This window comes from Labrus bergylta, chromosome 3 (assembly GCF_963930695.1).
Source record: "Labrus bergylta chromosome 3, fLabBer1.1, whole genome shotgun sequence".
In the NCBI taxonomy this organism is placed as follows: domain Eukaryota; kingdom Metazoa; phylum Chordata; class Actinopteri; order Labriformes; family Labridae; genus Labrus; species Labrus bergylta.
Genome location: NC_089197.1, coordinates 25022183 through 25034393, shown reverse-complemented (window position 1 = coordinate 25034393; position 12211 = coordinate 25022183). Strand labels below are relative to the sequence as shown.

The following is a 12211-nucleotide window of genomic DNA, read 5'->3' as shown; positions in this document are numbered from 1 at the left end:
AGGAGCTGCCTACACAAACTGTATAAGAAAGAACACATTGCACTGACTTGACCTCTTCGCCTTCAGCTGCAGATGAGATTCCTCATTCTTCAAGCAGTTTCCTCAGCTCCCCCTCCACATTCTCCACAAATGCAGGAAAGCTGGGATCAAGGAGACATAAACGCAGGACGGGCTCCAGGTCGATGTGTGCCAAAGAACTGTGGCGATACACTTGAGGCAGAGTCACAGCAGTCCCTCCTAAGAAGTGCTGTGGAGGGTCCAGCAGATTCATCAGTGTAGTCAAGGAAGAAACACCTAATACAGTAGCTGATGTTGGCATTAATAGTTTGAATCAAGTACGGTAACTACACTGAGCCACCTGCATCTCTTAAAAATTAATGAGACAATTAAAATTCATAAGTTGCAGTGTTGATATAGAAAGTTGTTATCTCTCACTTCAAATTGTAATACCTGGGTAAGATGCTCTATGGACAATGATCCTTTAACAACCACAGGTTCAGCACCCACAGCCTTCCCCTGATAAGTCTGCTGACATACAATTGCACACAAAGGAAGAAAAAAAGATTTGAGGAACACGGCATGACACTGCAGGGTTAAGAGGCCAATCTATGGCTTCATTACTAATTGAAAGATATCTAGCCCTCAAAGCCCTTTCATCTTCACTGTGAACTCCTTCAGTGTGTCTGTTCACTAAAGGTCACATTCAGACCCATGGCAGGGTCCGTTCCTTTGCAGTCCTTCATGTTGAAGGTTGTTAGCTGGATGGCTGGATCTGAGTTTCTACTCACGATCTGTTTAAGAATTTGCTCTGAGCCTATAAATATTATAAATAAAAGGCCAAAAGTGAATAAATCTTAATCATTCAATAAAGCACCAACATTTCTCATTATGTCCTTCATAGAGCTTGAATATTAACTGAGATGAAATGCATGATACATTGCCTGTGTTGTTTCAAGTTGGGGCCAAAGTGTTTAGTTTTCATAATCAACGTTTTGACTATCAAATGCAAATTAAGAAATTATTTTTTCAGTGGGTTTGATAGTAAGCTAATTTGATTGCTGTATTTAACATTTAATTGTATTATTGTACTACTCTCCTGTCTATGTGTTATGATGTGGAATATTTTTCTTCACTATAGTATTGCTGTTATTGGTTATTGACTCCTGTGCACAAAACTGTAACTCTGTCCACCTAATGTCACCTCTAAGAATAACACAGTATTGTAAATAGCACCATCTAGTGCTTGTTACGGTTCATGAAGCAGACCACAGAATTGTGACTGTTGATGAAGAACTGAGTAATGATTATATGATACAATAGGATACATCACTTTGGTGTAGTTTTTAATATTTACAACATACTAGGCAATAAACTGTGATGTGAGAAGGACAATGTAAGGAGAAGGGAACAAATTAGACCTTCAGCTTCAAGTGTCCGCCTTGTTAAAGGTATGTTTTTTGATTACATTAATAATATATTAATATAATAATTCTTGATCAATCCAACATTTTTATTGTTTGAATTGCAAAGTGGGAAACCTGTTTCACTGGCACAGAATCCCCGGCAGGGGTCTGATTCGAAGCCGGCAGGGTGTCTTTCTGTGTGGTGACAGGTAAGTACTCCATCAGTTTTTTCACAGCACTTGAACACTGTTTGATAGCCTCTGCCTTGCTACTTCCATCAAACTGCATCCTCATCATGCGGCTCTCTCCCTGCAAGAATACAAAAGTACATTCATTCAGTTTGTTTCTGCCAATCTAAACTGTGCTGATGACAACACTCTGAGGTTATTCAAATAAAATATATAAGAGAAATTAAGTATGGAAGATTAAATTAAGGAAAATAAAGAAAAATATAAAAATTCAGTGTTCTAAAATGTACAAAGGGTACAAAAACGACAAGTGTGTCAAAATAATCCTCTTTTTCTAACAAGGCCATTAAGGTGTAAAATAAAGATGTTAAGAAAATTCTACCTTTTGTTGGATGGAAATGCAAATCATATCTCACCTTCACAGTAAATCGAAACATGAGGTTGTCTGATTTCTGGTGAACTTTGCAAGAATCTGAAGCACATAGCAGAGGTATTGTATCCTAAAGAAAAAAAAAAAGAAACAATTTCAACCACAGACTACATGAACTCACTTACAATAAATCCTTTTTTATAAATTAAAAGACTAAAATAATGACATCCCCCCTTGAACTACACCTAGTAAAGCTAAGTAAAAGTAAAAACTTCATGTCTTCTCATTCACTCATGAAATATTATGTTAAATCAATGGACTAAAAGGACTTTATAGTTATATCAAGCTGACAGGAAGAAATAAACAGTTGCTTAAAACCGTCTGCAGGGGTCTCTGTTTACCCAGCAACACCAGCATCAAGGCTTAGGATAAGCTCTTAAATGTAAACTATCAAAAAGGCAGATGTATATTATCAGTGGCTTCATAATGTGACCTTCCTATTTTGTTTAGGATGCTTTAAAATGAGTGGTTCTGACTTTACAGCTATGTCATCTATATAGTGGGTTTTCCCATGAACAATGGTACTGTAGTAGGAAGTAGGGGCCTCTGTACTGTCGAACCACCGTCCATGTCAAATGTCTATAATACCCACTTTTGAATTACAACTATTTTAAAGACAATTTCACAAGTAGAGATGTTTCCATACGGGCATGCAGGATGAATAAATGGATTTCGAAGGTAGTGTAATAGTGATGAGAATCATATTGTACGACTTTCAAAATCTCCAGCTTCCAACTCAGTTAGACGAGAGACAAATATTTTCAGCAAGACAGTGCTTGTCATCAAGAATATGCCAAATGAGTGAATATCTTTTGAAGGAATGCTGTTTCATACTTTTAGCAGTTTCCCATTCATTTGACTTAAATCTATTCTATTCTAGTTACAAGTGACGCTGCTCTGGTGGCTCATAGTAGGTCAATATTTTTCTAAAAGACTCTTTTGATTGGTTTCCCTGAGGCAGTCACCATCTTTCGCATGGTCAGCATGAATAAATGCCAGATGTAAAAATTAACAGAATACTGATTTCATTTCTTCCTGCTGGTGTCTATTAAGTTATGATATCCACATTTTATGAAGAGTTCTGAAGTCAATAAGTTACACTTTGATTCTCTCTGGCACAGTAAACTTTGAGCTTGTTCACAGTTTCCTTTGGACCTTACAGTGTAGCATATAGGCCGTAACTCTCTGTACTGAGAGGTCCTCAGCATTCACTGCACCAATCTATAATAGACCAGTCTATCATCCTTGGTGGAAAGTCTCCTCAGCCTGACCTGAATATCTGTCTGGCTCCACACCCTGGCACAGCAAGATAGCTGTGTCACCTGCCAGAACTCCATTAATAAGACACTGAATAGACCCTCAAATTTCTGTTGTCTGCAGGTCAGGTAGTTAACTTCTTATGTCCAAAGGCCACATTAACTCATAGAAAGCACCATGTCCATTCTCTTCTCTAGCATTTCAGACTCATTACAAGAGTTTGAAGTGTAACACACCTATAATGTAGGTGCTAGAACTGTTGGTTCAACACAGTCTTCACCATTATTTGTGAAGTGAAATGTAATCATTCCTAGCCCTGATTATTCAAAACTGGCATTGACCTACTTTTGAATTATGATGAACATATAGCTCTGACAATGTTGGATACAAACGTACACATCACTTTAAAAACAAATATTGAGCCCCTGTTTGATGAGGCATATGAAATAGAAATTGAATCAGGGAATTTAAGATCACAGCCAACTTGAACACCAACTAAAATATTTATATCAAACCTGAACGAAGTCCTGAATTTCTTTATGAAAGTCTTAACCTGAAGTTCTTCTCAGTGATGTTCTTAAACCTATTTTAAACATTCACCCAAAACATTCTGAGGGATATTTAACTTGAACCAACCAAAACAGTACAGACACATCCCATCAGATTTGAGCTGAAATGTCAAGCTCTTCTTCAGCGGAATATTTTACATGGCCTCCCTGAAGCATTTTATCTAGAGAGCAGATTTATGTTACAAATGTAAATGTAATCTTCTCAGGTCCTTCGTACATCAATAATAAAAATACAATTCCTTTTTCTTTCTTTATTTTCCAAAAAAGGACAGTGTCATAAGTCTAACAAAAATACTCCATAGACAATTGATGATTTTTTTTATTTATTTGCACAGTGAAAAAAGAAATCTAAACAAATAAAAAAATAGACAATATTCAGCGCAGGAAGAAGCGGGAAACTCAGAGCTTATTTGAATCCTTAATCTGTAGCTGTTTTCACATAAGCACTCCTGAAAATATCTTAATAATTTCAGAGGGACTGCTCCGGAGATTTTCCCGACCTGGCTGTTCACACATGCTCCACACAGTAGGAGACTATTCCTGTCAGAAGGGAGCGGGGCAGGGGATCTCCTGAGGTAAGACGTGACGCAAAAAAAAACCCAAAAAAACAATGAGGAAGTAGTGGACGACGCAACAGAGTCCACTATACGACGCTATAATGAGAATATTTTCCTTTATATCAATGCTACATGTAGTTCAAGAAATCACACTATCAACAAAAAAGCGGAGAACAACATACTGACGAACATACGACGTAATGCAGCCGTTTAATTACGTGCACAGAGATCGTAGCGATCGCGTGCATACTTTCTATGCACCGTGCAGCAGTCACTGTATCTAAACGTCACTTCCTCCTCCCATTGGCTCGAGGTGAATTACAAAGGGTCTGGCAGTAGAAACTCCGGGTGAAGAACGAGCGAAAAAGTTTTCTGCAAGTGTGAAAGCCCTCTAAATGTTAAAATACCTTAACACACAGACATACCCAGATCTAAATATAATCAGGCTTGAAACTCAGTTGTTGTATCACCAGAGACACTGCATGAGAAACAAAACAGTCTACTTACAAAACTTTCCTGCCCCTGCAAAACCAACAAGTATCCAGAATCCAAAATTTTGAGAAAAATTCCTGGTTTATCACCATCAGCCTCGAACACCTAGAAGGAGAAGAAAATATAAGCCATTGTAAAGACATCAATATTGTATGGATCAATCTACATGTTTCAGAAAGGGTGTTTGTATGTCTTTACAAATCAAGGGAAGTGACCAATCTATGAGCACTAGATTGTACAGATTTTGGGAAGCACTGTGAACTTTACAAAAGGGTTCTTAAAATTTGAGTTAAACAAAATCAAACTGCCTAATGCACACCTTAATTTGTGTTAAATACCTATGTGTAGCTTGTAAATAAACCTAACTCAGTTTAACCAAATCCAATTGATATCTATGGTAGGTTAGACTTCTGTTACACAACCATCAATCCCTATCTTCACTCTAAACACACAGCTCCAGCATGCCACCTAGAGCCAGATCTAGTCAATGAAAGACAAAACCACAATTCTTCAAACTAGACTTGACAGTATATACATTTGTTACAGCACACTAAAGCATCCCGAGTCTTTCTTTTAAGGTCCCCACTGATATTTTTCAAACCTTTGGTAAAAAAAAAAGACATGAGAAGAAAAATGCAGAGCTAACAGCAACAATGAACTCCTGCAATTTAAATTGGTCAAAAACAAGTCTGGCTAAATGCTCTTCACTGAGCTACACATAAGATTAGCAGGTATTTTGGAAGATGCTTCTGCTTTTTGCCACTTAATTTAGTTCCCAAATTAAAGAATGCAGATTTAAATGTCCCAGCTGTGTTGCCTATTCTTCATCTTCCCTTGATAATTTGTTTGTGCGACCAAACAGACCCTCAAAAACTCAAGTTTGACATAATTCCTCAAATGTGTATTGTTTTGTTTACTATATCAATGAGGAATTTACTGTTTATTTTTGTATAGTGAACGTTCAATACCTTATTTTAGCAGATATACTGAAATTGTTGGCAGACTAAGAGTACCATTATGTTTTTTTATGCTTCTGTTTGCAATGAAGCCATAAGAGAGAAAATGTAAATCAAACAGGATTGATTAACAGATCATCCATTTTACTTTTTCTAAAAGCTATTTGTTCTTTTACTTTGACAAGGAATTTCAACAATCAGCAGCAGCACTCAGCATCGAGTAGATGTATTATCCCAGATATGCTTTTCTGCCTGTGTAGATAGATCTTGACAGGCGGCTAACCCCATTTTCTTGTTTTCCATAGTAACACATTTTGTCCAATCTAGCTGTCATGGTTGGATTGAGAATTAGCGGTGACTCCAGCTCTTTTAAAGTTTTGCTCAGTTTGAGATTTGTAGGTAGGGGTAATCTTCCTTCCATTTGCCATGCACCTTAACTGCCTCTGCTTTTTCTGGTCTCATGCCTTACATCACTTTATTCTATCCTTTCTATTTCAGTATTCATTCAGTTCTTGTTACTTTATTCCTGTTGTTTCTTATCCATCATTGCACGACGGTCACTTTATTTATCTCATTTTTACCTTTACAGTTATATTATAGTAGATCTGTTGTTCCATTATTCACCATGCACCTTATAACTTATCATTTAGTATTTAGTATTTAGCCTATCTGCACATAGTTCTGTATGCATATATTTATTTCTCGTTTACTGCATATAGTTCTGTTTACATCTGGTCACTACTGCACATAGTTCTGGTAACATCTGTTTACATCTGTTAGTCTGATCACTGTCCACTTATATCTACTCTTTTTAAATTTTGTATTTTTAAGTTAAGTTTAAGCTTTAAGTTGTATTTAAATTGACACTTTATATTTAGGTTAAAATGTTTCATTAACTTGCACTGTTGTTAATTTACTGCTCTGTGTGCCTTTGAATTGCCCCCCGGGGACAAATCAAGTTTTTTGAATTGAATTGAACCTTAAAAAACAGTGGGTGCAGGTGTATTCTGCTGATTATGCTCTTCTCATTGGGAACAACTAAATAAGACGTCCGGCATAGGTAGATATTTTCATTTTATAACAACACACCTGTTGACTAAACTGACAAAGCACCTGCCTGCGTTTATTTGGACATTTACCAACACTTCACCTCTCTTCTTCACTAGACAGATGAGAATAACTTAACCAGACAAAGAAGCCGCACACAGCGCCGCTCAGTGGCGAGTATCATACACTGCAAGCTAGCACTTAGCTCCCAAGTACAATTATGAATAATTAGTGTGTTTAGACGATAACTGTATAACAAAACAATAACCTTGCAATGACTGCATCTTTTAACGGTCAAAACATTATAACTAAGGACTAATGTCGAACTATAGCTTGTATAATAGATACCAGAGTTATCTTAATGTGATAAGCTAATGTAGGCTAGCGAACAAAACATAATTATTAGCTTGAGTGAGATACCTTCCATGGCTCTCCCCCCGTTGCTGCTGAGCCAGTAATTAAACGACCGTAGCGTTTTAATCTCCACTCTTGACAAGTTGCCATATGTCCAGCAGAAGAGTTCTGTTTACCGATATTTTCAGGCTTACCAACACTGGACGAGCAAAGTTTAAAGTTTGTGTAGGCGCCCTTCTTGGGTGTAAACCGTAAACGCGCGCTGAAAAATGCTTTAAAAAAAATAAAAAAAATAAATAAAAAAATAAAAAAATAAAAAAATAAAAAAATAAATAATAATTTTAAAAAAATAATAAAAAAGTCAGACACACCGATAGATAGGCCTAAACATTGTCAACTGAATAATGGTAAGCTGAACAGAAATGTATTTACAATGGTCCAACAAAAAAATTGTAGGTCATATTTGGCAAATGGCCAATTATGGAAATTAGGCGATTGCGTCATTTAGCGACTTTTAGGACAGCCAATAGCTACTTTCCTTCCTGAGGAGTTGGCAACACTGTATATGTGCTCCTTTAGTCTTATCTTTAGCCTACGTTTCAAGACCACAGCTGTAATTTATTTGCTTGCAAATGAAAGATACATCCACAAGAATGACATACCAGATAAACATTAAGCTAAGTAGCTCTCATATAGAACTTTAGAAGCAAATGTAGTCTGTTTGAATACAGAGTAGCCTACTAGCAAATCATGTGTATATTGCCATATCTGTAAATTACATTGACTTGTTATGTAATATAGACTGATAGGTTTAAGAAAGGTGTATAGGAACAAAACATCACATCTTTTTTAATGGTAGGTGCAAACGTCAGCAGGCCTTTCGCTTTCTGGCTACAAGGAGTGAGAGGTATTAGTCTAAAACAGACCTCATGACTGTGGGGCCATGCAAACCCAAAATGTCTACAAGAATCACTTTGGTTTAAAAAAACAAAAACGTTCTTTATCACGAGTGACTAGTGATTTACAGTTATTTTTTATTTTTTGGTTTTATTTCATTTTATGCGTGAAAACAACATAAACATCTTGAGTGATGATGCCAAGAATTGCGATGTACATTGGGCCACACCATTATTTTAAATAAAATGTTTTCCTGTGACAATCTGTCAGTAAAAAAGGTTCCATATTTTAGTCAAATTGAAATTTGCTTTGTAGTGCTGTATTGCTTTTGCCAGAATATAGTCTTTCTTTGAATCTTTCTTTAGGCTATAATGCTATAGGGTGATTTTAAGTTGTTGAAATTAAAATGATCGATGGGCAACCTCATAACTGACATCAGAATTTTGCAAGGCTACCTGTCGGAAAAAGGTATAGTTCCTTTTTGAATACATGCATGTGGTACATTAAAATTAAGTGCAAAGTGATCAAAATAATGGCCATTAATATTGATGTTTCACTACATGTTAGCCGTATGAAGTGTGCTAGTATGGATATTGTTTATATTAAGCAAGAAAGTGTTCAGAATTTAATAAGGAAATAATATTTCTAATTCAGAGGGCACAACACATCTAAACCATGTTTGTTTAAACACTTCAGTATGTTTTCCAGCTGATATTATGGGGTTGTATTATCAGAGGAACAGACTAATAAGGAATTGTGAACAGACTTTCTGGTTCTTCCTCGTGAAGCCCTCACCTGGGCTGAACAATGGGCTTGCATTGCCTACCTGTAGCCCTAACTTAAGAGAAGAGGAGAGCGTTTTAAGAATGGGCAGAGCATGCCCCTTTAAACAAGGTGGGCTGAGCTTATTTGCAGTTCTCGCTCCTATGGCAACCCAATAGATCAGCATCATGAATATTCACTATTCGCCAAAACGCACCATGACTATGGATCAGTGATGTCAGCGCTCCCTGGAATGCTCGACTGTATTGTACTTGATTGTGTCGTGTTGTTTGATGGCAACTGGAAAGACATCTGGTGAAAAAGGCATCCTTCGACGTGTATGACCTTTTTCCTCGTCTCCATATCACCGTCCGACGGCACGTCCCTCACATGTCACGCTAAGGTGACTTTCAAGCAGTTTTTTCCACTTTTGCGCACAATGTCGGAGCGGCACAAAGATGCACATCAGGGACGCTGTGGCCAAGCGGACCGCCCAGGCTGTGCGTGAGGACATGCAAACTGCCAGGTAGTCTCATAATGAAAAAGAGTGTCTCTCATCTGCTTCAGTAGAGCTACGGCGGTCCATGTCATGTGTAGCAGGATTTCAGGGATTCAGATTAGCTCCAGACTGATCGCTCTCACAAATAGATAGGGGAGAGCGGGGCTGTTGGCAATAATCGTTACAATACAGCCTAACAAACTGGATTTATTCAATTTCCACCACTGTGTCTCAATGTCATAATGGACAGGTTGCACTCCTCCATGCGTAAAAGGCTCTACAGTTTGCCACAGCACATTGGGCAGAAAGCATCCGTGATGGGAGAAGGAGAAGACGCAGACAAGGACACCCGGAGGAAGAGTATCAGGATGAAGCCTCTCCCGTCACCGTCGCCGACCTCTGGGGGAAGCTGCAAAGGCATCGGGGAGACAAAAAGTGGGGAGTCTGGGATCATGGAGACGGACATTGGGAGACCGATGAAGACCAGCTCAAATGGAGACTGTCGGAGGTTTCGAGGCAGCCTCTCGTCCATCACAAGTCGGCATGTTCACGACTCAGACTCGGCGGAGGAGAGGCGTCTCATCACCGAGGGGGATGTCACCCCGAGCGAGGAGAGCCCCCCCGGAACTCTCGGTGACGGGCCGCCTGATCAAGGTGCGCAAGGGGGCAGCGGTAGTGGTGGCGGCAGTGGTGGTGGTGATGGTGATGGTGCCCAAAAAGAGTCCCCAGACCAGCAGCCAGGGTTCATTAAGTTGGACGGCATTGATCAAATTCTGCCGGACGACGAGAGATTGTATCAGGCCGGGTTCATACACAGACAGTTTGGAGCGATGCTTCAACCAGGGGTCAACAAGTTCTCCCTGAGGATGTTTGGGAGTGAGAAGGCAGTAGAACGCGAACAAGAGCGGGTTAAATCCGCCGGATTTTGGATAATTCACCCATACAGTGATTTCAGGTAAATTTAGACACGTTCTACACATGCTGTGGGAATAACAAAAGGTTCAGACTGAACCGTCACGTTACGTAGATGCATCGCGCAGGCCCAGATGTTTTTCTTTCTGTTTTTACATTTTTTTTTGTTTTTTAGCGCATTAATCAGCACAAGAACACATCCATGGTTCTACTCAACACATTTATCATTGAATACTGTTTACCCATGTGAATCATTTACAAGAGCCATAATTGTGTCAAATTGTCTTTATTTCCTCATGAAAAAATATTTACAATTAATTTGGTCATAGATTCATTCTGGATTATTTAAGTGCCATATCACAGGAGAGGAACTATATTCAGTGGTTTCTAAATATGCACATTTTTACTGTTAAACATTGTTTTCTTTGGGAAAAATCCAAAGATAACGTGCTTATTTGGCCTATTTACCTGTGTTGTGCTGCCCAAATGGATTCACAATAAAAGTCTTTAGGCGTTTGTTTTTTAACTTGTGCTCAGGCGACACAATTTATCATTGATTAGGGTCATCAAAAAGGCCTTCTCTTCACATTGTCCTAAACGGCTCATGTTTGGACCTCCCCCCTCATGCAAGGTATTTTGACAAACAGCTTTGAGTCATCTCATTTCAATTAATTTTGTTCATTGCTCCAATTGCTGTCCTCATCTAAAAGTGTTGTATTCTCTGGTAACAAACTGAAGCTGCAGAAGTGAAAAGAGAAAGTCATGAATAATCTGATGCTGCCTGTAGATTTCTCTCTGTTTTTAGTGCCCTTGAGTTTGTTATTGGCCACATGCATGTGTCACACAGAGGCTCTTAACAGCAAAGCAAGACCACATTTAATGTCCTTCATCCTCTTCGCTTGGATTATCAATGCTTTTAACATTTAGCAAAGTTTCACTCTCAAATGCATTCGTATTTGAGCGTCACAGATAAAATGCCAGTAAGCTGTTAGTTTGCACTTGTTATTTTTTTGGCCAAAAACATTATTTTGAGGCTCAATCTCAATTTTACCGGCATAGAACACAAGTGTCTACATGATCTTGATATTATTAGATGGGTCTATTACAATTAATTGGCTTTGATTGAAAAGTGCCTTAACAATTTGCATTCTTCTCAATTAAATCAAATATGAAAAAGAAAAAAACATATTTGGAACATTTCGAGGCTTGAAGTTAAAATAGGTAACAACCTTTAAATCCCACACCTTTAAACTGCAGTTTTAATAAGTTAGTTAAAACTCTTCCAGTACAGTGTTTCTCCAGCATTTGTTTTTCAAATAATAACTATAATTTAAATCATATGATTTATTATATGACATTTGTTTTGCTGTTAAAGATACACACAGATCGTATCCAGATCCTTAAAGTTACATTTCTCCTTGTTCCTGACGTTGAATGAAGATGAGCTTCCCCTCGGTTTGATTGATGTATGACATGTGATATAGAAACATCAGAAGTGTGCTTTTCTTTCTCAATAACAAGATGTCTGACTCTGAGAGACGTGTGAGCCGTAGTGTGAGTTGCTCACAGGCCTGGGGTGTCAGTGAAAAAAGCAAAAAAAAGACTCTTCCTCAAATAAAAAAAACACACATATTTATCTTCCTGTTTATGTCGTGAGAAGGGACAGATTCACTGTGCTGGCTAACATAAAAGGATGTTTTTTTTATTTAATTTGTGTTTAAAATAACTGACTCATATGTCAGCTGCCTTAAACTGTCATAAACAGTATTCTTGAAATAATCCGTCTATGTGTGAGGAGCATGAGAGGGATAAGTGCAGCAAAGACTTAAAAAAAATGTTTTTTTGTAGAGGAATATTTCAGTCAACTTTTTATTTAATTCAACCACAA

The 12211-nt window shown here is 38.0% G+C and overlaps 2 protein-coding genes across 2 annotated transcripts in view; one reads left to right on the top strand and one right to left on the bottom strand.

The window, feature by feature from the left end:
- Nucleotides 1–18: 18 nt before the first annotated feature.
- On the bottom strand, nt 19–9649 carry rec114 (REC114 meiotic recombination protein). Its single transcript, XM_065953019.1, has 6 exons — nt 9130–9649; nt 4912–5001; nt 2008–2091; nt 1539–1712; nt 451–516; nt 19–247 (listed from the first exon to the last, which is right to left on the bottom strand). Exons 1-6 carry the CDS (start codon nt 9130–9132, stop codon nt 83–85), a joined length of 582 nt encoding a protein of 193 aa, XP_065809091.1. The 5' UTR covers nt 9133–9649; the 3' UTR covers nt 19–82.
- hcn4 (hyperpolarization activated cyclic nucleotide-gated potassium channel 4) overlaps nt 9371–12211 on the top strand; it is a 70516-nt gene continuing 67675 nt past the window's right edge. The window contains exons 1-2 of the mRNA XM_065953018.1: nt 9371–9438; nt 9662–10366. Of these exons, the coding sequence (XP_065809090.1) occupies nt 9371–9438; nt 9662–10366 (773 nt within the window). The remainder of the gene's footprint in view (nt 9439–9661; nt 10367–12211) is intronic.

Coding starts and splice junctions, on each gene's coding strand:
- rec114 (XM_065953019.1), bottom strand. Junction 2,092..4,911: donor TGCAGGGGCAGGAAAGTTTT/GTAAGTAGACTG, acceptor TTTTTTCTTTAG/GATACAATACCTCTGCTATG. Junction 517..1,538: donor ATTCTGTGCCAGTGAAACAG/GTTTCCCACTTT, acceptor CAGACTTATCAG/GGGAAGGCTGTGGGTGCTGA.